Raw genomic sequence first — 26,315 nt, 5'->3', positions numbered from 1 at the left:
TATAGTGGCATGGGAAGGTTTACAATCCATCTTGTTCAGTAAAACAAAACAAGCAAATGGACAAATAAGGTTTAGAGTATAGTGCTATTTTGTATAAAATCCCACAAGATATATAGGTAGATAGGTAAATAACTGACCAAAGATAAATAGATAGGTAGATGGATAAACAATGGGAAGTGAGTGAAGTTGAAGGAGTGATGAATTGCTTATAATGAAAATGTTTGTATACTACTTTTGGAACTAATTATATAACTATGTTAATATAAAATTAATGATTTGGGGGCTTCCCTGGTGGCACAGTGGTTAGGAATCCGCCTGCCAATGCAGGGGACACGGGTTTGAACCCTGGTCCGGGAGGATCCCACATGCTGCAGAGCAACTAGGCCCGTGTGCCACAACTACTGAACCCGCGTGCCTGGAGCCCGTGTTCCGCAGCAAGAGAAGCCACTGCAAGCCCGCGCACCGCAACAAAGAGTGGCCCCCGCTTGCCGCAACAAGAGAGGGCCTGAGTGCGGCAGCGAAGACCCAACGCAGCCAAAAATAAATAAATAAAATAAATAAATTTATAAAAAATAAAGATAAATTAAATTAATGATTTGTTGCCTTGTAACCGATGTTTTATTTGAGCTAAAACATTTTCCTTTCAAACCACCTTTTTAACAGCATATCCCTCCAACTTTGGAATCTCTAACTCGCTCAACACTGCTCTGCGTGTCTGCCATTGGCATGATTTCTTATGCTACCCCTGTGTTCCTGGTTGCACTTGTGCCTCTTGGGGTCGCCTTTTATTTTATCCAGAAATACTTCCGAGTGGCCTCTAAGTAAGTAAAACAATGCACTATTCATCTTCAAAAGCCCATGTATTTGATTGTGATCCAGATTGTCTGTAACATTTTTCAAGATAAGGTATGGAATTTGGAAATGAAATCTAATTTAACTTGATGAAACCTACCCTGATATTATGTTTCATTTGAAGAGATATTTTCTTTCTGTAATTGGTTATCTGAGCCTTACATTGTTCTGGACTTATATTAACAAGTGGATTGACCCCAATTTTTCATTCCATTGTCCATTTTCTGAACATGGCATTGACAGAAAATTTATGAAATCAAATATAGTGCCAAAGGATAAGTGATTTAATATTGTTATATTCCACAAGTGGGGGAAAAAAAAGTAAAATATTTTCAAATGAGTAAAATGCACTCCATAAAAGATTAGTAGAAGTAAAAAGAGGTTAAAGAGATAAATCAGAGTGATAACTATAAAAGTAGAGAATCTTGAATGTCTGGTAGGAGTGCTGTAACTTTAAGAGGTTGGAAATTTTTAGATTGCATCATTTAACACGCCCTTGAATATCCAGCCAAATAAATAAAAGATAGCCATGGATTGTAAATTCTTCTGTTAATATAAGATTTGTCATTTGCTGAGATGTTGAATAATTAAGTGAAATATAGTACCAGTTGTTTTGAAATTTCCAATTTAACTTTGAAGTCCATGCTTTAAATAATACAGTAAATTTTATATTATCGCAGTAATCACTTTATTTCAGCAAACACTTACCAAGCATTGTGTGTTGTAAATAACTGTGTAAGCCATGTGGCAGAGGAAGAGATCAACATGGCAAGGAACGATTCTCAAGAAACTTACAGTCTCTTGGGAAGATAAAAAATAAGTAAGGTAACCCTTATATGTGGATCAAGTGCTGGAATAGGAAGGCAGATATTGAGTTTATTCAGTAAAATGAAAAGATTTAATAGGACTTGAGTGCAGGGAAAATGAAAAAAATCAGGTAACAAGAAAAGGCAAGATTATAGTTGGGAACCTCTGGATATATCTGCAACATTTCTTAATTAAAAAATATATAAATAGTTGTTTCTCCCTCAGGGCTATGAATTAGGATCCTTCAAATGTTATGTTAAATCAAATGCTATGTTAAATCTAGGTATGCGTTTTCATCCCTAGTCTCTTCCCTTTGCTTGTAGCAAATTCAGACCAAAAGGAAGAGGCTAGCCATTAAATTCGCTCTTTCATTTCTTCTGGTATTATTGTTTTGTTTTGTTTTCTGGTATTATTGTTGATGCTGCTTGCTGGAGGGGCAGAAAAGTTCAGATACTTCATTTCTGCTGGCTGTTTCCAAATCTCACTTTGCCTTCTCACCACTGATATTCAACAGTCATGTTTTACTTCAATCTCATACTCAATTGGGCCTGTTTTCACTCCTGGGCAATACAAATTGAGTGCAAAAGCCAGGCAAATATTCTTAGTTCATTACAAATTTGAATTGTGAATTCTGTTCATTATAAGTAAGAATAATCCGTTAACATTGATAGTTAAAATATGCAGGGGATGAATTATTGTTAAAGGATGAACATTGATAATGGATTATAAGCCATTCTTATTTGAAATTCTCTGAAAGTTTGCAAATAGGACCACATGATACTAAATCTCACAGACAAAAAGACCCTTCTAGATGTTGAGGTTCTGCAGGACTCAGCCATGCTGGAAAGCTCAGGCAGTTTAACAGACTATTTTGTAAACACCAAAGGGAATGAAGGTGGGGCACTAGCTACAGGAAATGCCATGAAATTTTGAATATCTAAAGTCAAAGACCTCATGTGTGGTTAGCTCTGTAAGTAAGCATTTCCTGCTTACAAGAATACAAGATCAAGCCGTACCCTCACCTTTTTGGTTCCATAAAGTACAGTCCTATAAGCAGAGTTTTCTCCTTCCTCATTTTTTCCCTTTCATGACAAACCTCAATGTAGTGACCAACTGTTACTTGCGTCAAATTTACAAATAGCCACTTTTCTGTTTAAAAATAGCAGACTCTTTACATTTCCTTCATATTCATCCTCCTCCTCCCCTCTCTCTTTCCCTCCCCTCACTGCAGTTTCTGAAGTGAGTAAATCCATTTTAGAAACTTAAAAAAAAAAGACTTTGCGTTTGGTTGTGGGATGACACAGGCAACCCAGGATGGCCTAAGATTATGTAACAGTTGAAGATTACGTTAACAATGTACTCAGTTCCCTTGACTCTGGCAGGTGAATGTTAGCACTGCTACTCTCATTCCCTCGACCCCAAAGACCCCGAGAAAGACAGAAAAAAGGCTGAAAAGAAAAAAGAGGCATGTTTTGAAATGTGTGTATAAATCTTAGCCTATTTTCTAGAAAGGCTAGCTTATGTGATTTAAAAAGTTGTCACGAGTGTGCATCTTTATGGAAAGGGTCCTATTCAGGCATTTGTCCACCAGACATTCATTGAGTGCTTTATATACCTGTAAATATATATTTACACTCGGAGGACCAGTGAATACAAGTTCCATTTAGGCAGGGATTCAATTTCATTGTGGCAGAAGCCAAACTCGTTACCTGTTTCTTCAAATATCTTTATTCTCTGTCGCCCATTCTGGTAAATAATACTGTCATTTTCCAAGGCTGCTGAGTAATGACCAAGTCATATTTGACTCTCCTCTTTTTTCATTTTAGTTTATTTTTTAATTGAAGGATAGTTAATTTACAATGTTGTATTAGTTTCAGGTGTACAGCAAAGTGATTCAGTTATACACACACACACATATATTTATATTCTTTTTCAGATTCTTTTCCATTATAGGTTATTACCAGATATTAAGTATAGTTCCCTGTGCTATACAGTAGGTTCTTGTTGTTTACCTACGTTATATATGGTAGTGGGTATATGTTAATCCCAAACTCCTAATTTATCTCTCCCCCCATCCCCTTTGGAAACCGTAAGTTTGTTTTCTATATCTGTGCGGCTGTCTTCTCTTATTCACTCTGCTACGAGTTGATTGTAGCAGTTTAGAAGGCTACTTCTAGTAGGCTATCTCACAATCTCCCCTTATTTTAAATTTCACCCACATCACAATAATTAAGAACTTTTAAAAATTTTTCTTACATAGACTATCTTTACTCACTGATTCTCTTCCATCCTTTACACTGTCTCCCAAGTTATGTTGCTTTAACCCAGCTCTGATCATTTTATTTCTAGTCCTCAGTGTTTTTTCCCAGACCATCCAGGATCTTCTACAGTCTAGCCCTGCGCATTGTTTTTCCAGCCTTTTCCCACTACAACACAAAGGATTCTGGCACCAGCCAGATTGAACTTGCCAGTTATTTAGTCTTCTGTGCTTGCTGTTGTTTGTTCCCTCAGCTGGAATGCACTTCTTCTTGTCTGTTTGGTTGAAGCCCTCCGCATGCTTAAGATTTGGCCTAAATCTCCACCTGCTCAAAGAAAATATTTCCCATCTCCTACATATAAATTAATTGCTCATTCCTCTGTGTCCCCATAACAGTTTACTTTAGCTGCGATACAAAGCTGATATTTTTGTACAACACATAATATTCAGCCTGGACCCGTATTTATTATACGTACTTATCTTTCTCTTCCTCTTTAGATTGTAAGCTGTTGAAGTTCTTGTTAATTGAGTGCTAGAGGAAAATCGTTGCGATGACAAATAATAACCTTAATTTAGAATGAATGCAGTAGTCTTTGAGTCTGAAGAAGTGCGAGGTTTATTTTTGCACTTGTCTCTGTCCTAGGGATCTCCAGGAACTTGATGATACTACCCAGCTCCCTCTGCTTTGCCACTTCTCAGAAACCGCTGAAGGACTCACCACTATTCGGGCATTTAGGTGAGTAAACCTGTTTTCCTTTTGTTGATTAGGCAGTTACATCATCAACAAATATTTACCTACATATAACTGATCATTGCTCCCGTTTTTGGATGCCCGCTGTGTGCGTGGCCGTGTTCTAAACTAGTAGTAAGAAAAACGTGGCAGTAAATGATCACAGAGTTTAATCTTTTGAAATTTTAGTAAGAATAAAGAAAGAATTAAGCGTCATGTTGGAAGGATACTAGCTGTGGGATTTAGACCAGGCTTTTAAATTCCTTAGCCCCATCTCTGAAATGGGGAAATCAGTTTCGCTTCTTAGGCTTGTTGGACTAATTGATATAATGCATGTAAACATTAACCACAGTGGTTAGCAGAAAAGCACCCAACATAGAAGTTAAAATAAATGTATTAATAATAATAATAAAAGAAATATTATTACACCAAAGTTATTTTAGGATTTAATCAGTTTTCTTGAATGTTGGTAAACAGAGTAATATCCCAAGCTTTTCATCAAGAGTGTTTGCTTAATACACAAAGAATTACCTGACCCTGTTTTCCCTGTTCAGGTAAAATCAGAAAAGAAGGTGGCATCGTTGAATGTTTCATTTACTCTAGAAAATCAACATCTTAAACTATTATATCTTTCTGCAGTGCTAAATGCAAACATGTATTGATTTCTTTTTTAAAACTAATTAATTTTTTTATACAGCAGTTTCTTATTAGTTATCCATTTTATACATATTAGTGTATGTATGTCAATCCCAATCTCCCAGTTCATCCCACCACCACCCCCCACCCCGCTTTCCCCCCTTGGTGTCCATACATTTGTTCTCTACATCTGTGTCTCTATTTCTGCCTTGCAAACCAGTTCATCTGTATCATTTTTCTAGATTCCACATATGTGCGTTAGTATACGATATTTGTTTTTCTCTTTCTGACTTACTTCACTCTGTATGACAGTCTCTAGATCCATCCACGTATCTACAAATGACCCAATTGCATTCTTTTTTATGTCTGAGTAGTATTCCATCGTATATATGTACCTCATCTCCTTTCTCCATTTGTCTGTCGATGGGCATTTAGGTTACTTCCATGACCTGGCTATTGTAAATAGTGCTGCAGTGAACATTGGGGTGCATGTGTCTTTTTGAATTGTGGTTTTCTCTGAGTATATGCCCAGTAGTGGGATTGCTGGGTCGTATGGTAGTTCTATTTTTAGTTTTTTGAGGAACCTCTATACTGTTCTCCATAGTGGCTGTATCAATTTACATTCCCACCAACAGTGCAAGAGGGTTGCCTTTTCTTCACACCCTCTCCAGCATTTGTTGTTTGTAGATTTTCTGATGATGCCCATTCTAACCAATGTGAGGTGATACCTCATTGTAGTTTTGATTTGCATTTCTCTAATGATAAGTGATGTTGAGCATCTTTTCATGTGCCTCTTGGCCATCTGTATGTCTTCTTTAGAGAAATGTCTATATAGGTCTTCTGCCCGTTTTTTGATTGGGTTGTTTGTTTTTTTAATGTTGAGCTACATGAGTTGTTTATATATTTGCAGATTAATCCTTTGTCCATTGATTCATTTGCAAATATTTTCTCCTATTCTGAGGGTTCTCTTTTCATCTTGTTTATGGTTTCCTTTCCTGTGCAAAAGCTTTTAAGTTCCATTAGGTCCCATTTGTTTATTTTTGTTTTTATTTCCATTACTCTAGGAGGTGAGTCAAAAAAGATATTACTGTGATTTATGTCAGAGTGTTCTTCCTATGTTTTCCTCTAACGGTTTTATAGTGTCTGGTCTTACATTTAGGTCTTTAATCCATTTTGAGTTTATTTTTGTGTATAGTGTTAGGGAGTGTTCTAATTTCCTTCTTTTACATGTAGCTGTCCAGTTTTCTCAGCACCACTTATTGAAGAGACTGTCTTTTCTCTATTGTATATCCTTGCCTCCTTCGTCATAGATTAGTTGACCATAGGTGCATAGGTTTATCTCTGGGTTTTCTATCCTGTTCCATTGATCCATGTTTCTGTTTTAGTGCCAGCACCATATTGTCTTGATTACTGTAGCTTTGTAGTATAGTCTGAAGTCAGGCAGTCTGATTCCTCCAACACCGTTGTTTTCCCTCAAGATAGCTTTGGCTCTTCCGGGTCTCTTGTGTCTCCATACAAATTTTAAGATTTTTTGTTCTAGTTCTGTAAAAAATGCCATTGGTAATTTGATAGGGATTGCATTGAATCTGTAGATTGCTTTGGGTAGTATAGTCATTTTCATCAAGAACATGGTGTATCTCTCCATCTGTTTGTGTCATCTTTGATTTCTTTCATCAGTGACTTATAGTTTTCGGAGTACAGGTCTTTTACCTCCTTGGGTAGGTTTATTCCTAGGTATTTTATTCTTTTTGTTGCAGTGGTGAATGGGAATGCTTCCTTAATTTCTCTTTCTAATCTTTCGTTGTTGGTGTATAAGAATGAAAGAGATTTCTGTGCATTAATATTGTATCCTGCAACTTTACCAATGTCATTGATTAGCTCTAGTAGTTTTCTCGTGGCATCTTTAGCATTCTCTATGTATAGTATCATGTCATATGCAAACAGTTACAGTTTTACTTCTTCTTTTCCAATTTGTATTCTTTTTATTTCTTTTTCTTCTCTGAATGCCATGGCTAGGACTTCCAAAACTATGTTGAATAATAGTGGCAAGAGTGGACATCCTTGTCTTGTTCCTGATCTTAGAGGAAATGCTTTCAGTTTTTCACCATTGAGCATGATGTTTGCTGTGCGTTTGTGGTATATGGCCTTTATATGTTGAGATAGGTTCCCTCTCTGCCCACTTTCTGGAGAGTTTTTATCATAGATGGGTGTTGAATTTTGTCGAAAGCTTTTTCTGCATCTATTGAGATGATCATACGGTTTTTCTTCTTCAGTTGTTAATATGGTGTATCACATTGACTGATTTGCACATATTGAAGAATCCTTGCATCCCTGGAATAAATCCCACTTGATCGTGGTGTATGATCCTTTTAATGTGTTGTTGGATTCTGTTTGCTAGTATTTTGTTGAGGATTTTTGCATCTATATTCATCAGTGATATTGGTCTGTAATTTTCTTTTTTGGTAGTATCTTTGTCTGGTTTTGGTATCAGGGTGATGGTGGCTTCATAGAATGAGTTTGGGAGTGTTCCTTCCTCTGCAATTTTTTGGAAGAACTTGAGAAGGATGGGTGTTACCTCTTCTCTAAATGTTTGATTGAATTCACCTGTGAAGCCATCTGGTCCTGGACGTTTGTTTGTTGGAAAATTTTTAATCGCAGTTTCAGTTTCATTACTTGTGATCCGTCTGTTCATATTTTCCATTTCTTCCTGGTTCAGTCTTAGAAGGTTATACCCTTCTACGAATTTGTCCATTTCTTCCAGGTTGTTCATTTTATTGGCATAGATAGAGTTACTTGTAGTAGTCTCTTATGATGCTTTGTATTTCTGCAGTGTCCATTATAACTTCTCCTTTTTCTTTTGTAATTTTTTTGATTTGAGTCCTCTCACTCTTTTTCTTGATGAGTCTGGCTAAATAAAGGTTTATCAATTTTGTTTATCTTCTCAAAGAACCAGCTTTTTGTTTTATTGATCTTTGCTATTGTTTCCTTCATTTGTTTTTCATTTATTTCTGGTCTGATCTTTATGATTTCCTTCCTTCTGCTAACTTTGGGTTTTGTTTGTTCTTCTTCCTTTAATTCCTTTAGGTTTAAGGTTAGATTGTTTATTTGAGATTTTTCTTGTTTCTTAAGGTAGGATTGTATTGCTATAAACTTCCTGCTTAGAACTGCTTTTGCTGCATCCCGTAGGTTTCAGATTGTCGTGTTTTCATTGTCATTTGTCTCTAGGTATTTTTTGATTTCCTCTTTGATTTCTTCAATGATCTCTTGGTCATTGAGTAGCGCATTGTTTAGCCTCCATGTGTTTGTGTTTTTTACTTTTGGTCATTGAGTAGCGCATTGTTTAGCCTCCATGTGTTTGTGTTTTTTACTTTTTTTCCCCTGTAATTTATTTCTAATCTCATAGCGCTGTGGTTGGAAAAGACGCTTGATATGTTTTCAATTTTCTTAAATTTACTGAGGCTTAATTTGTGACCCAAGATGTGATCTACCCTGGAGAATGTTCCATGTGCGCTTGAGAAGGAAGTGTAATCTGCTGTTTTCCGATGGAATGTCCTCTAAGTATCAGTTAAATCTATCTGGTCTGTTGTGTCATTTAAAGCTTGTGTTCCCTGATTAATTTTCTGTCTGGATGATCTATCCATTGGTGTAAATGAGGTGTTAATGTCCCCCACTATTATTGTGTTACTCTAGATTTCCTCTTTTATAGCAGTTAGCATTTGCCTTATGTATTGAGGTGCTCCTCTGTTAGGTGCATATATATTTACAATTGTTATATCTTCTTCTTGGATTGATCCCTTGATCATTATGTAGTGTCCTTTCTTGTCTCTTGTAACATTCTTTATTTTAAAGTCAATTTTATCTGATATGATTAATGCTATTCCAGCTTTCTTTTGATTTCCATTTGCATGGAATATGATTTTCCATCCCCTCACTTTCAGTCTGTATGTGTCCCTAGGTCTGAAGTGGGTCTCTTGTAGACAGCACATAGATGGGTCTTGTTTTTGCATGCATTCAGCGAGCCTGTGTCTTTTGGTTGGAACATTTAATCCATTCACGTTTAAGGTAATTATCAATATGTATGTTCCTAGTACCATTTTCTTAATTGTTTTGGGTTTGTTTTTGTAGGTCCTTTTCTTCTCTTTTGTTTCCCACTTAGAGAAGTTCCTTTAGCATTTGTTGTAGAGCTGGTTTGGTGGTGCTGAATTCTGTTAGCTTTTGCTTGTCTGTAAAGCTTTTGATTTCTCTGTTGAATCTGAATGAGATCCTTGCCAGATAGAGTAATCTTGGTTGTAGGGACTTCCCTTTCATCACTTTAAAAATCTTGTGCCACTCCCTTCTGGCTTGTAGAATTTCTTCAGAAAAATCAGCTGTTAACCTTATGGGAGTTCCCTTGTATGTTATTTGTCATTTTTCCTTTGTTGCTTTTAATAATTTTTCTTTGTCTTTAATTTTTGTCAGTTTGATTACTGTGTGTCTCGGCGTGTTTCTCCTTGGGTTTATCCTGCCTGGGACTCTCTGCCCTTCCTGTACTTGGGTGGCTATTTCCTTTCCCATGTTAGAGTAGTTTTCAACTATAATCTCTTCAAATATTTTCTCGGGTCCTTTCTCTCTCTCTTCTCCTTCTGGGACCTCTATAATGCAAATGTTGGTGCATTTAATATTGTCCCAGAGGTCTCCTAGGCTGTCTTCATTGTTTTTCATTCTTTGTTCCACAGCAGTGAATTCCACCAGTCTGTCTTTCAGGTCACTTATCCGTTCTTCTGCCTCAGTTATTCTGCTATTGATTCCTTCTAGTGTAGTTTTCATTTCAGTTATTGTATTGTTCATCTCTGTTTGTTTGTTCTTTAATTCTTCTAGGTGTTTGTTAAACATTTCTTGCATCTTCTCGATCTTTGCCTCCATTCTTTTCCGAGGTCCTGGATCACCTTCACTATCATTATTCTGAATTCTTTTTCTGGAAGGTTGCCTATCTCCACTTCATTTAGTTGTTTCTCTGGGTTTTTATCTGGTTCCTTCATCTGGTACATAGTCCTCTGCCTTTTCATTTTGTCTATCTTTCTGTGAATGTGATTTTCATTCCACAGGCTGCAGGATTGTAGTTCTTCTTGCTTCTGTTGTCTGCCCTCTGGTGGATGAGGCTATCTGAGAGGCTTGTGCAAGCTTCCTGATGGAAGGGACTGGTGGTGGGTAGAGCTGGGTGTTGCTCTGGTGGGCAGAGCTCAGTAAAACTTTAATCTGCTTGTCTGCTGATGGGTGGGGCTGAGTTCCCTCCCTGTTCGTTGTTTGGCCTGAGGCAACCCAGCAATGGAGGCTACAGGCTCTTTGGTGGGGCTAATGGCAGACTCTGGGAGGGCTCATGCCAAGGAGTACTTCCCAGAACTTATGCTGCCAGTGTCCTTGTCCCCATGGTGAGCCACAGCCACCCCCCGCCTCTGCAGGAGACCCTCCAACAGTAACTGGTAGGTCTGGTTCAGTCTTCTATGGGATCACTGCTCCTTCCCCCTGGGTCCTGATGCGCACCCTACTTTGTGTGTGCCCTCCAAGATTGGAGTCGCTGTTTCCCCCAGTCCTGTCAAAGTCCTGCAATCAAATCCTGCTAGCCTTCAAAGTCTGATTCTCTGGGAATTCTTCCTCCCGTTGCTGGACCCCCAGGTTGGGAGGCCTGATGTGGGGCTCAGAACCTTCACTCCAGTGGGTGGACTTCTGTGGTATAAGTGTTCTCCAGTTTGTGAGTCACCCACCCAGCGGTTATGGCACTTGATTTTATTGTGATTGCACCCCTCCTACCGTCTCATTGCAGCTTCTCCTTTGTCTTTGGATATGAGGTATCTCTTTTGGTGAGTTCCAGTGTCTTCCTTTAGATGATTGTTCAGCAGTTAGTTGTGATCTGTATTGATTTCAATTAGAGATTTTTCTAACCTAAGAAATATTTGTATTACACATATGTATATATATATACATATAACTGAGGCAAAAAGTCGAATATAAAGATACAGCCACCATCTACAACATGCATCACAGAATTTCTACATAAATCTACCTAGGTTTCATTGTGAAGCATTCATACTTTCCACAGTGGTGTGTTTTCCCATCAGAGTGTGCAGTGCCTCTTATTGGAGATAGTAAAACCATTTATTGACTTTGAATGTAGATATTAAGATAAGATTTATGTTCTAATAGTAGCCGGCAATGCCCAGTGGTACTCATAAGTACACCATATTAAAAATTACATTTTTCACCAAACAAGTCCTTTCAAGTTAATTTATTTGAGTTTTGAACACATGCTAGGTGCTACTCTTGCTGCGGATATAGAAAGACTCCAAAGACATGGCCTTTTGTTTCTAACCGAGATAAATACCACAGAGAAAATGGATGGGATAACATGGCAGGTGGGGGACAATCAGTGACCGGATTCAGGCAAGCTGGTTGGTGGAAGAGTTGATGGGTTCAACAGAAAACAGCCTCTATTTTCTTCGTGAAGACCAAGGTCAGGTCATTTTCCGAGAGTGCTGAGGACTGGAATCACATAAAGCATCTTGAAGGAAATGATGATTTAGCATGAAAGAGAAACTTGATCAAAAGTCAAGGTTTAGTTTTTTCACTTACCTTCTTCACCAGACACATGAGCAGAATTTGGCTTGACTATTTCTAATTTTACATCAGGAAAATTCTAGAGAGCTGTAAGAAAGACAAACTATTACATGACACCTAAGACGTGAATGATGATTGGAAGACACGAAAGACAACCCAACTTTTATGTAGCAGTACATGCATCAGACTCATCCAGATTTAGATCTTCCAGGGTTCATTTTTAAAGTAAATATAACGTACCACCAATATCAGCACTTTTAAACCAAAGGAAGTTTTACAATGTGGGGAAAGTTTTGCTACCATGAAAAAAATTATAGAATCTTTACATTTGGTAACTTGTGGTTAAGAATCAAATACATTCTTTTCCATTATTTCTTCCTTTCTTTCAGGCTAGTAAGAGTCCCCAGAGTCCTCAGTGCTTTGGAAAGTTCGTATTTACTGATTAGACTGCTTTCCTCCCCTGCGTTCAGGGTTCGTGGTGTACTCACAGGCAGCCGTGAACTCCCTCAAGTAGTTTACCACCAAAGGATCACAGTTAAATTAGACTGAGATTTCAGTGACCTTTCCTGATTTTTTTTTTCGGTCTGACAGAATAAAGGTCTAAGAATGTTCAAAAGATGAGCTGGATGTGGATGAAAAGATACAGACTGAGTGTGTCAAAGTTTCCATTAGGAAAACAGAAGGGTTCTTGCCAAATAGAAACACACAAAAAGAATGTTCGCTGCATTTCCACCCCTCCCCTTTCACTGCTGCTTCAGATTGTTGCCAACTCCATTTACAAACTCTTTAAGAGTATATCTGCAGCAATATCCCCAAACTAAAGGAAGAGTGAGAAGAGCCCCAGACAAAGCACTTTGTCACAGTGAAGTGTTTGATGTTCATCTCAAATGGAGTCCACAGGCTCTGGTCCAAACGCCCCCCCACCCCCCACCCCCAATCTCTCCATCACCACAGCCCTCTAGGGAGAAGGCCCTGTCTCCTGCAGCCCCTGAACATGTTGAGGTTTCTCATTTCTGTTCCTTTGCTCGTGTTGTTCCTGGTACCTCCAGTGCTTTGTCCCCACTTGTTCACCTGAAAAATTCAGCCCATTTCTTAAAACCTCACTCAGACCATCTTCCTAGTCCTTTGTGAAACTTACTTAATCCATCTTTCCCCACCCTCCACCCCATTCCCCTGCCATTCTGATCCTCTGATCAGTCCAAATCATCGCCTTCCTTTATGTTCACGTAGCATTTTGCGCATAGGGCCGTTATGATTGGCTTCTGTGTTGTGCCTTCCTTACTTGTTCATACCATGCTTCCCTCCTTCACTAAACAAGGGGCTCCTCTAGGGCAGAGGTTGTGTCTTATTCGGACATATATATTCTAATGTCTCTCTCACTTAGTGCTCGTGCTTGATGAATGTTTCTGAATGAGTGGGTGAAAATCCACCTAACAATGCAAATACAGAATTGGATATATCTGTTTACAGTTGAAATCCACTATCTCAGTAAATCCTGTAACCCTATGAGTCATCCTACCTTAATTATTCACTCTGTCCATCTCTAAAAGGGTCATCACCAGGGTAGTCCTGTTTCTCTGTCTGCTTAGTCCCGCCTCAGTGCGTTGCTATTCAGCGCAGGTCCTCCTGTGCATGGCATTTGGGTCAAGGCTACATAACTCAAAGTGAGGTAATTATTTGGCTCTGATTGCTGTATCCTTTGATTAGTGTAGCTCAGATGTTGCTCTCTGACTCAATTATCTGATTTTTCTGGTTTGGCATATTGGAATGATCAGATTGATTGGATAAACATCAAGTATCTGCTTTATATTGGCCTGTATGGACGGCTTCACGGGCCAAGTGAACACCCCACCCTGGACTTCTTCATTTTTGACATAGTGATTGTTTATTATAAACTTCTGCAAATTGATTTGAAGATCTGGGGGGACTTGGAGCAGTCTCTTATCAAATAGGAATTACCACCGGGCTGTCAGATGAAATTTGGCTGCTCCTTGCAAACATAATACATAGACAGGAGGTCTGTGTAAGATAAGCCATGACCACAGAAAATTGAACAAACCTTTGGCATTTCCTCCAGCCTTCAAACTAGTTATTTTGGTTATCTGATCCAGCTTTCCATTGTTTCTGTTACTGAGGGAAAATAATTGAAAAATAAAAAGAGGCTATTTTTGCGACGTAGAAAAGATTTATCACCATGTAACATGAGTTTCTTGGAGAAGTAGCTCACATGTTCGAATGGATGAAGTTTTTATTAGAAGTTTCCTTTATAACACAGGTTACACAGAATTTGGTCTGATTACGTTAATCCCCTAGAATGAACTTAATTTGGCCAAGAATCAGTATCTAAACTGTATGTGTCATAGACCCTTGTAAGCACCACACACCAAGAGTTTCTTTCATGTAATGACCATTCTTACAAATAGTTTGGAACTTTGAGAGTATGTGATATCTTGCTTAACAAGGACATCTGTCATTTCCAAGGACCCCCACCCTCCACTTCTTGCCGCTTCATTTTCCTTCTTTGAGTCCCAGAAACACTGAGCAAAAAGAAAAATTTTAAAGTATGTATTTGCCTGTTACAAATGCATATTTTCCTGTCTTCCCTGAGTCCCTTCTAGTACCTTCCACCCAACTCCAACCATGCCATGTTGAAAAGTAAAATACATGCAATAAAAAGTAGGTGGAGTATATTGCATATCTGTACAACTTCTTCTGGTTTTTGTAGGGCACTTGCGACATAGACCATGCCTTGTTTTCATGGCTACCATCATTATGTGGAAATTTATGAAACAATCTTTAATAGGACTTTGTCATTGGAAAGATTCCTTTCCATAGCAGGGGTTGAGAAAGGAAGGAAACACTGCACCACACCGTCTCTCAGTAAGGGTGCAGGAGAGCAGTAGCAGCTGGCCTTTATTTGCAAGTAGGAGTCCATTTACGAGTCATTCCATCCCATCAGTTTGTCACCGTGTTGAGTAAATAGTGTAGTAGGAAGTGTGACTGTTTTTTATTATTTCTCCTGTTGTGTAGCTAACATCATAATATTTTTGTTTTCTGCAGGCATGAAACCAGATTTAAGCAACGAATGCTGGAACTGACAGACACGAACAACATTGCCTACTTATTTCTCTCAGCTGCCAACAGATGGCTAGAGGTCAGAACGGTACGTTCATTTCATGATTTTGAAATGGAAACCACACAGAAAAGAGGCCTGATGCAAAGAGGAAGACAGTTGTAAAAATTAGGCTTCCACTGAGATTCAGCACTCGCTTTGCATTTTCTGAACTTTAAAATAGCTCAGGTTTGTTTATGTTACGGATGAAATTTGTCATAATGTTTTTAGCTAATGGCAAGACAAACAGCCCCAAATGCAAAAATTCATTTTGTGTTCATTAGTCGCTAGATTATATAAGTTAATGGAATAGCAAATATTTGTATAACTTCAGTTTTTTTTTTTCAAAAGAGCACATTTGACAAGTGAACAGATGTACTCATTTACTCCACTGAGCTGGACCGACCTGGAAGAGATGGCGACTTTCTCTCTTTTAAGCCCGTGGAAGATCATGTTAGCCCGAGATGTAAAAAATTGTGATTAATCACCTGTTGCCTTCTTCTGCCCTATATAAAGTAGAAGAATGGGCACAAGCTTTGGCATCGTACAGACTTGGTCTAGCAAGTTAATGAATTTATCCAAGTCCCAGTTTGTCATTTGTAAAATAGGAGTAAGAATGTTACCTCATGGGGGTGTTAGGATTAAAAATAATAATATAAATCCCCTAGCTCACTGATTGGCAAGTGCACTCAACAAATGTCTTTTGAATGGATGGATGAATGGATGAATAAATGAATTGAAACAGTACCTGCCTTGGTAAGTGGTTAATAAGCCAACAGTTGGGGTATGAATGAAGTAGGAGACAGGTGAGACCCAAGTTCCAGAGGGAAGGGGATGTTGTTTGCAGACTGGTCTGCATAATCTGCAGTATGAATAAGACACTTCGGCAGTAATGATGAGTTGACCATCATCTTTTTTACAAAAATAATTATCCATCAGTTTGTGAAAAGGAAAAGGAGGTTTACCCATGCTATTGTAAGAACCTCACTTCCGCTGATTAATCACCCCTACCATATGCACGCTTTCTTTCAAAACTCAATGGACCAGAGAGGGCAGATGGTAATGGGAATTTGATAAAGTTGAAATGAAGGAGCCCATATTAAAATCTGAGTTGTTGACGGATGGATACAGATTGGTAGGGAATCTTGGATCCCCCTGTGAGCTGTAGTTGCCATGATTTCTCACTAGTTTACAGAGATTCTCTACCACTGTATTAGTTATTGTGTAAAAATTATCCAGCAACATAACACAATTATATTTCACAAATTTTAGGTAGGAAATTTCTTATGGGTTGCTGTGGGGATTGGGAGGGGGCAGGGCAGATTCTCCTGAATTATCTATAACTAGCATAAAGGCAGGTGAAGTGTTTAGGACTTAGACCCAAAATATTATTCCTAGATCTTACCCAGACCCTAATTCCTTGCTTTAAGCTTCTGTTTGTTTGTTTAAATCTGTTTTCTCCAAGGAAAAGAAATCATATCTGATAACAGAACTAATGATGAAATAGCTTCATCAAAGAATGTCCTAAAATCACAGGGAGAAAATATCAGTAAGGTACCTTTGTATTTGATTTTCCTGAAGTTGAAGATCAAGTATGTCTTTTAGGGGCAAGTGTGTTTGCTTTGGACTTGAGGTGAGTGTCTGACCTGACTCCTGCTTCTACTCTTTAGCACTTCCTACTGTCAGGTTAATGGACAAATGTTTAACAAGAATCTTCAAGCAAACCATATGTTGTGCTCTCATAGCCAGAAGACAAGATATTAGAGCCTTCAGACTGCCAAGAAAGGGAAGGTCAGGAAAAATTCAGAGAGGAACAGCAGCCAGATTCAGAATGCGTTAGTTTAGCTTGACTCACACCCCGCTACTTAAACGCCCCCCCCCCATTAAAGGCAGCTGGACTTACTTGAATATAAAAGAATTCTAGTTCCACCTGCAGAAGTCTAAAAAAAATACTGATATGTGAAAAAGGAAGGGCGGAATCTGCCATTCATTCTGTTACCTTATAACACATTTGTTTTTGTGTCTTTTCTTTGTTTTCCGTGTATTATACTCTTTCCACGATTTGCTATCTAGCCTTACCAGATCTCTCCCTTAAAAACCAACACAAAAAAATTAAAGAATCCTTTGCTTCTATTTCTGATTAGTAAATATAAAATTTGGTAAGAAACTTGTTGATTTACTGCAACATTCCAGGCATATCTGCTGATAGAAGTCAAGGTCCAAAGTCCTTTGTGGATGATTTGTCTCTTTCATCTATTGTATTTATGTATCAGTAAGTTTATGTGGGTATACACACAACACACACACACACACACACACACACACACACACACACACACACACACACACACACATACACACATGCTTCTAGACAATCCCAGAGATCCAACTTAAAACCAGTCAGATCTATTCTCTTTCTGTTCTTCGGGTATACCGAAAGTTTTTATTAGAATCAGAATATTTAGAATATTAGAATATTTACTTGAATATAAATGCTATAATCCAAGAGCATATTCCACAGTAGGGGTGTTGGATGAATAAAGTAAAATAAGATGAATAAAAATAATGAATAAAAAATTTTAAAAATGAGTAAACTCCAATAAGGAAATAACCTTTCTCCCAATCATATACATGTAAATGACCTCATTACTACTATGCTTCTGTGGATGTGTCTGCATCACTGGAGATAAAATTTCCATTTGAATGAAATGGATCTTGTGTCAAAAATATGAGACATATGAACATTGAGAAACAGGACCTTGGAGACTGGGGTGTGAAATGTTCTCCGAACCCCACAGCTGGACATACTCTGCCTTGTAAGTCATTTACAAAAAATAAGTAATGAAAACTTCTATTTGGCCCAGTGACTCTGTCTGCATGGACCTTATCTACAGTATCAACACAGCGCCCTCCATTCCGTATTCTCTGATATATTACTCAGCAAATTAACAAAAATATCTGCTGTAGCAAATATTCTTGGAGCTCCCATAGCAGAAGCACAGTTAAACCGTACCAGGAGGGGGGCAGCATTGGGCATAACTCAGAAGACGCCAGCAGATTTCCTGATGCAGATCTGGGGATTTCACCAACTCTAATTCATGGACTCATGACCCAAGTGGAGAGAAAGAGGAGAAAACTTACCATAGTTTTCTGTGGCTGTTTTTCTCTTCCCTTTCTCTTCATTCTCAATTTTAGCTTTCCGGAGCAATGTCACTGAATTCTGTGGACAATCTCCAGGAGAAGGAAGGGAAACTAGAGTAAAAGCACCTTTTTTAAATTCAGGAAAATCCCTGAGCCCCATCCAATTTTTTTTATTATCTATTAAAAAAAATATATATATATATATATATATTTACATATGGCTCTTGTTTCTTTTCCTGGTCATGTTAGGTAAGTGTTAAGACAGTTACAAGTTATTCCCTTTCTCTGGCTGAACAGTGTTCCCTATGGAAGATGTAGCCCTGCCCACCATGTTCATTTCATGCTTATTCTGAATTGGGAAAAAAATAAAGTTCACAACACACTCCAATTAAAAAGGACAAGAATCTAAAAGAATAAAATAGTTTGGCTGGTAGACAGTAGCCAGACTGTGACCACCCAGGTTACTTTGGCAGCGCAGGGCAGTGTTTCTCCTCTGGGTGCCAAGGGAAGTGGGCCACAGTCACGTGCAGTGTGTCACGACAGCCTAACCTTTGAATGCTGCTTGTGTTCTTTTGTTCAGCACAGCGTTTTCTCTTCATCCCTCTGAACTAAACAATTCCAGTTCTTTGGCATCGGTGTTTCCATTTGCGAAAATTGTGTAACTCTATCTAAAGGGTGTCTTTCCAAGGCTTTGTCTTGCTGTGTATGGTGAAAGGATAAAAGAAAACTCACGTCAAGAAGCCAAAAAAAAGTCTTTAGAATCAACAGGCTACAGTGAAAGTAGTCTTCAGGGTGAGCTGGCATGAGAGTCTATTTTGTGAAACAGCACAGAGCTTTTTTGTATGTTCATAACTCCATTATAGACAGGTGTGCGTTGATCTTGTTATGTGAAGACCCAGACGCTCAGTGGAACCATAGACGTGGCCTTCTGAGGGCTATGTGAAGGAGAAAGATAGTGTTGCTGATAACTATTTACAAGGGTGTCGTATGGAAAATTACAGTTTTTACTATAATCCCACATATAGACAGAGAAATTATTGAATCACTAGAAATCTGACAAGAGGCTTCTCTTTTGACATAGGAATCAAAGGCTTCCCTTCTGGAGGGGAGTGTTGAACTCACAAACTCAATGGAAATTATAATTTATCACTATACTTATAAAAATATCCTGCTGTTGGGCCCTCTCTGAGAATGGTCATTCACACATGTAGTAACTTCTATTTCCTAAGTAGAATCTCTCATTCCATTGTAGCAATTTGACTGAAGGTGTTTTTCACTGAATTGATTGGGTAGGATGTAGAGGGCCTTAGCAGAAGAATTTGTGCTTCTAGTGATCCCTAAGTGTTTGCTCTCCTGTGTGTGAGTTAATTCAGACCATCTGCTTCTCCTTTCTTAACTTATTGCCTTTAAGCCATTTTGTTGTTCACATGTTTGCAATGCAAAGGAAAGAAGGTGTGGAAAGGTAGAGTCACTTTATAATTCATTAAACTTGTTGTTTAATGGTAAAGGAAGTGGAAAACTAGGAGCTAACATAAGCTCTATCAATTTCACACGTCTGTTACTCTTGTTGTATTTGAAAGGAAGTGATCGGAATTTAGTGGTTTTGCTGTGAGATTTCTTGATAAACGTTATGCGCAAAGGAGCTTCCTCTCTTATGCAGATTGAGGTAAAATTCTGATGGGCTAAAGAGTAAATGCGCTATGAGCATGAGAACAAATAAGCAAATAAGATCATTTCAGATAGCTGGAAGTGTGAGGAGGAAAACAAAGCAGGACAATGGGATAGAGAACACTCCAGGGCTGGGGGTGGGATCAGGAAGGGAAGGTCTCTCCAAAGAGGTGTATGTAAGAATTGACTCCTAAATGATGAGCAGTAGCCTGGTGTCTGGGACCTCTGGGAAGCATTTCAGGCAGAGTCAGTGGCAGAAACAAAGTTGGTATGTTCCCAATGTTACTGACCCAGGTCCTTGGAATCTTTAATTAATAGAAATTGATAAGAAGCCAGAGGAGAAATTTAGTCAAGGTTTTACTGGGACTCGTCCTACAGCACAAGGGAGTGAAAATAAGTAACAGCTGTGCTTGCTCACTTCCCGAGGAAGTGACAAGCTGATTCCTTAAATGGGATGAGGGTGAGGGAGGATCGGTGGGCTGGGGAGGAGGTGTGGCTTACGTGGTCTGCCCACCCCTTTGGGGGATTCATTTGTTCAGGTGCAAGCACTGCAGTAAAGGGTCCTAGGTCCCAGGTCCCAGCTTATCTCACCAAGGACAGGAAGACCAACATAGTTGGAGCAGGGTGAAGGAGCAGGAAAGGAATCTCAAATAAGGTCAGAGGAGGCAGGGTCTAGAATCCAGACTTTACATCATATAAGGCTTTGTAATTCATCAGAGTCTGAATTTATTATAAGTGCGATAGGAAGGCATTGATAATTCTAAACAGGGAAGTTATATATACTTTTAAAAGAATATATGAATGAATGGATAGATGGATGAATGAATGAGGCTCTTCTTTCCAATGAGGTCAGCTGAGAGGAAGCGGAGAACAGAAATTAGTAAAAACATACCCTGCTTCAAACCCTTAAAGTGTATGTTGCCTACAGAAATTTCTCAGACGCCGACTGGCATATTTCTTTATATCAAGCTGGGAGCATCTTGCTGGAAATATCTCCTGGTGCTAACTTACTTTCTGAAACTTATCACACAAACGCTTTATGAGTCTTTTTAGAAAAGATAATATGGAAATAACAAATTTATAACATAACATTAAAAGTATTACCTTTCACAAGAGAGTGGGAAGGAAAAATTCATATTGCTGTAAATATTTTGGAAGTATTTTGGGAACACGTCGGCATTTATGAAATATAAAAGAGCAGCCCAGGCTGGTTAGATTCTGCATTCATGTAGTTGTTGCTTCAAATAAAGGGGGAAAAGGAAGAACCGTCTGATTGGGATGTGACAAGTTGTTAACAAATGGATACATCGGAGGAAGAAGCGATCAAAGGAGTATTTACTACCTCTGTGGAATTTACTCCCTCAAGGGATTAACTCTCATGATTTCTTTCTTTATTTTTTGTAAAGATAATGGGAGTCATTACAGAATTAAATTTTAGTGCCTGTTTTAACCTTTGATGTTTTATGATGCACACAACTTTTAAGCTTGCTTCAAACCTTTGAAAATCATCCAGGGGGAGAAAAAGACATCCTGTTACATGGAGGGAGGTAAATCTAACTGATATTTAATCTTTTTTATTCCTTTCAAAATCCCTGTAAATTAAGTATCATTTCTATTTTCCGAAGAAGAAACTGAGTCTCAAAGGGGTTTAAATGACTCATCTAAGCTTACTAGCTGGTAATTGACAAAGGCATCATTTGAACCCAGATCTCTGATTCCAAGGCTGGGGTCATTGATTGTTCCCCAACAGTTTGATCTTTGGTGCTATTTAGAAAAGAGGCAAGGATGCGCACATGCGAGCTGATTTGAGAAACTGCATTCTTTATATATATATATATAAGAAGTTTTATAGTTTTATTTTGTTTTATTTATTTATTTTTGGCTGCGTTGGGTCTTAGTTGCTGTGCGCTGGCTCTCTTGCGTCGAGCAGGGCTACTCTTCGTTGCCGTGCGCAGGCTTCTCATTGCAGTGGCTTCTCCCCTTGCAGAGCACGGGCTCTAGGCACGCGGACTTCAGTAGCTGTGGCACGCGGGCTCAGTAGTTGTGGCTCACGGGCTCTAGGGCGCAGGCTCAGCAGCTGTGGCGCATGGGCTTAGTTGCTCAGCAGCATGTGAGATCTTCCCGGACCAGGGCTCAAAGCCATGTCCCCTGCCTTGGCAGGTGGATTCTCAACCACTGCGCCACCAGAGAAGCCCCGAGAGACCGCATTCTTGACTTCAGCATGTTAAACACTCTATTACTGTCATTAAGGGCCTATCACCTAGTTACTAGTTATTTTTTTGACGTAGCAGAGGTTATCTTTCTAGAGAAGGTCATCACCAGTGAGATGAGACTTGAGATAATTCTAGAAAGTGTTCATGCCTGAACTTCTCTCTGCTTCTGGCATGTGTGACACATCAGCATGACAAGTTTTAAAGATTTCTTTTTCAAAAGATAAGACACAACAGTGCCTAAGAATGCTGGGAAATGGGGAAGAAAGAGTGTGTTAGAAAATGGACAGATGTCCCTTATCTCTCCTTTGAGTTTAAGGCTGGCCTTAATGAGTTTTTTAAATTTCTCAGAAGAGTTTATCATTGAGTCATAGACAATTCAGATACTCTAAGACATGCCCATATTTCTAATTTAGGAAGAAAAATTACACTTATTCCTATTTCCATGAAATCTGTAGATTTAATATCCCAGACTCTGAGACCAGATAGTCGACAATAGTTCAGATACAAATCCCAATAAGCTAACTAGAGGCAAACTTCTGCAAAGGCCTTGACTTAGCATACAAGAGAGCTAATCCCAACCCTGGTATAAGCACACATAAATTTAAGGTAGAAAGTTAAGTTCAAAAATAATTGCTTGTCTGGCAACACAATGCAGTAGATAAGAAAAAGAAAGAAAGAAAGAAAGAAAACCCTGTGTCTGATCCTGGTCGTGCCAAAAATCGCAGCTTAATTTCTGACCAGGTGTTTAACGTCTCTGAAAGCATATCTGCATGAATATAATCAGAGCCTTGCATCATTTCCCTTCCAGTCCTAATGGTGTGAGTTGTTACTCTTCCCTACCTTCTGTAACATTCTTCTGAAACTTAACAGGATACACAAGGAGTAGCATTTATTCTCTTAGTGATCACCTGGGTTGATTGAGATCTTTGGTTTAAGAACTTGGGGAAAATCTTTTAATATTTTTTTCTCACTCCTTTTTAGGATTATCTGGGAGCTTGCATTGTTCTCACTGCATCAATTGCATCCATTAGTGGGTCTTCCAATTCTGGATTGGTGGGCTTAGGTCTTCTGTATGCACTTACGGTACGTATGGATGAAAATCTCTCTCTTTTTGCGCAGTGCTGGAGGTACTTTCTGTATGTGGTTATTATCAACTCTTATTCGTGGATGTTAGAGAGGAGTTAGAAGTTCATCACAAGATGACAGCCTGCAAATAATAGTAGATTTGGGCCCAAACCCAGCATTTTAGGATGGCATGGATTCATTTCTGATATTGCGAACCAATTTTTAGAAAGTCCTCAAACCCTATGGTCAGAGTTCTCTCAAGGCTGTTTGGAATTCTTGTCCTGAGTTACTCACCACACATTTAGGGACACTAACTTGAATATGACTATAAATGAGGTAAATGGAAACAGAGGTCCATACAACTATCCACTGTGCAGGGAAGTCAGGACAGTTCACAGAACAGTGACATTTGAGGACCCTTGAAGAAGAGCAGACACTTTCTTTGCCAACTTTATCCCATGACATCCTCTCTGGTCTCTGATATCCTGCAGCATTTATGGATTGTACCTGTATGAACTGTCCAAGTCATCCTATCCCCTAATATCCAGTGCTTACAAAAATTGTGACTTCATTTTATATGTGTTCATTGTTTTTGTCGCCTGACACAGATAACCAATTATTTGAATTGGGTTGTGAGGAACTTGGCCGATGTGGAGGTCCAGATGGGGGCAGTGAAGAAAGTGAACAGTTTCTTGACTATGGAGTCTGAGAACTATGAAGGCACCATGGGTATTGTGCTGAATATCATTTTGTTTCACTTAAATAGTTATTTTAAAAAAAAGATTCGTTGTGTGTCAGGCACACTGTCATTTTTGCTTTTGTTTTCCACTTCAGTAGCCAGAGAATCCCCTCTCACCTTGACTTTGCTTGATAAGGTACACCTGAACCTGGAAAAGATGTGATTATTTAGGCCTGAAAAGCCTTGGATACAACCAGAGTCCAAATTGATATTATTTAGTAATACTTAAAGAGAATGATATATTTGGACTTTATTGTATTAATTACCAACCTAAATTATGAACTATTCTATTCTCTTTCTCCAGACCATATTAACTTAGATGGCAAGAAACTTGGATCTTAAATACTAACTGAGATTCTTAGCCTTGCTAGAATAAAACCGGCAGAAAATTCAATACTGAGGACAGACTAATCTTCCTTAAATGTAAATCTCATGCTTCAAATGCACTCTTTTGCCTAAATCCTTCAATAGCTCTCCAGGTCTTCAAGGACAAAATCCAGCTAACTTAGCTCAGTCTGCTAGACCCTTTGTTAGTCAACCCTTACCCACCTATCTACTCTCATTTCTCATCATCCACCTATACACCTTTTACTCGGGCCATACCAACATGCTATGCTTTCTTTATATCTTTGTTCTTCTCCCTCTGTATATTTGAAACAAACTTCCCTACCTCTTATCCTTTAAGATTCATCTCAGGCACCGTCTCCACTTGAAACCCTCCTGGAACTCTTGGGTTACCACCATCTCTGCTCTCAGAACACCTCGGATTGGCCTCCATCACGTGACTCTCCATGCAGTCCTGTAGGGGCTAACTCACTTGCATGCGTCCCCCGGGCACAATGAGCACCTTGAGGCATGTCTTCCATCTCCATATTCCCAGCATCCTGCACAACACCTTTCACATTTGAAGCACTCACATATTTGATGACCAACTGAGTGAACAAATGAATCCATTCACAGATGAACCACCATGAACAGAATTGAGTGATGGAATGCTGGGAGACATGATGCCTATTACTGCTCCAAAACAGACACACAAAAGCTATTCTTGAAGTTCTTAATCAAGAGGCTTTTACTCTAAATGAAATTTTAATTAAAAAAACTCAGAACTTGGTTCAGTACTACTTTCAGTTTAGAAAAAAATTATGTGTGTATGTATAAATGTATATAAGTATGTGTGTGTTTCTTTCTACCTCTCTCTCTCTCTCTCTGTCTCTGTCTCTGTCTCTGTCTCTCTCTCTCTTCCCTTACCCCATCTCCACCCCCCAGATCCTTCTCAAGTTCCAGAACACTGGCCTCAGGAAGGGGAGATCAAGATTCATGATCTGTGTGTCAGATATGAAAATAATCTGAAGCCTGTTCTTAAACACGTCAAGGCTTACATCAAACCTGGGCAAAAGGTATGGAATTCACTGCCATTTGATTTATTTCATACAGACCCTCAGATGGAACCACTCCATTACCACCTGAGCTCTTTAGACATCCCAGCCAACCACAGCCTCACTGGGCTCCCATTATATTCCCTACACTTTATAGGTCACATCATTTGCACAAAAGAGAAAAGGGAGAGAGTGGATCCAGATAAAATACACATTCTCTAAGTTGTATTGCCATTCATTCATCTCCCACGAAGATCAAGAAAGTGAACAATAGGCATGTTTTTCAAAATTTCTAGCTTTTGGCTCATGACCATTCCAGATATCCCCTTGAGAACCTTTGTGTTTATACTAGCTCTAGTCCCAAAATGATTTATTTTAGTTATTGTAAAAAGAGCAAGTGTGCAGAAAAATGGACTCATTTTACATTTTGTTATAAAATCATCACTTCTAAGATAAAGTGGAACACTTGTTTGCTAGGTCAACAATATACTAAATGCAAAAATGAAGCCACAAAGGTAAAACAACACACCCACATAGAAATCAAAAGAGTTAGAGTGGAATCATTGAAGATTTGTTGAAGACCCCATGTTTTTAGCTTAATAATGATAATTCCTAAGGGAGATCTGAGAAGAAAATGATTATTTTAATGTAACTGTTTACATAGAGTTGCAGTTTCATCATGGTGTCTTACCTAAGGTAAAAATACTTCTGCCTATTTTCTATCTTTTGTCTGAGTCCTCTTCTCTCTGAGTGACAGTTGATTTCTTAGGTGGGCATATGTGGTCGCACTGGCAGTGGAAAGTCATCGTTATCTCTGGCTTTCTTCAGAATGGTTGATATATTTGATGGTGAGTTACTAACTAAACTTTTTCATTAGCTGTGTGATGCTCTTCCTTAAAAAAAAAAAATGCAACATCGACTTACCTAATCCTGCAGAAATAAAAAGTAAATATTTATAAGTACTCTGTGTCCTGAAACCCATGATTTGAGACAGGTATCCCAGATAAACAGTCTAGGAGTAAAGAAAAAACATAGAATTGGGGAAATAAAATTATTAGCCCTAAACTCAGCTCTAGATATTATTATTAGACCATTCTATTAAATTGGTAAAATGAAAATAAGACC

At 38.6% G+C, this 26,315-nt stretch overlaps 1 protein-coding gene across 1 annotated transcript in view; it reads left to right on the top strand.

Moving 5' to 3' along the window:
- ABCC9 (ATP binding cassette subfamily C member 9) overlaps window positions 1-26,315 on the top strand; it is a 139,893-nt gene that overhangs the window by 101,247 nt on the left and 12,331 nt on the right. The window contains exons 30-36 of the mRNA XM_068559737.1: window positions 664-821; window positions 4,560-4,652; window positions 14,934-15,036; window positions 22,989-23,090; window positions 23,681-23,801; window positions 25,081-25,211; window positions 25,960-26,038. Coding sequence (XP_068415838.1) covers window positions 664-821; window positions 4,560-4,652; window positions 14,934-15,036; window positions 22,989-23,090; window positions 23,681-23,801; window positions 25,081-25,211; window positions 25,960-26,038 — 787 coding nt within the window. The remainder of the gene's footprint in view (window positions 1-663; window positions 822-4,559; window positions 4,653-14,933; window positions 15,037-22,988; window positions 23,091-23,680; window positions 23,802-25,080; window positions 25,212-25,959; window positions 26,039-26,315) is intronic.

This window comes from Eschrichtius robustus, chromosome 13 (assembly GCF_028021215.1).
Source record: "Eschrichtius robustus isolate mEscRob2 chromosome 13, mEscRob2.pri, whole genome shotgun sequence".
In the NCBI taxonomy this organism is placed as follows: Eukaryota; Metazoa; Chordata; class Mammalia; order Artiodactyla; family Eschrichtiidae; genus Eschrichtius; species Eschrichtius robustus.
The sequence above is the reverse complement of the archived record's forward strand: the minus strand, read 5'-3'. Positions and strand labels throughout refer to the sequence as shown.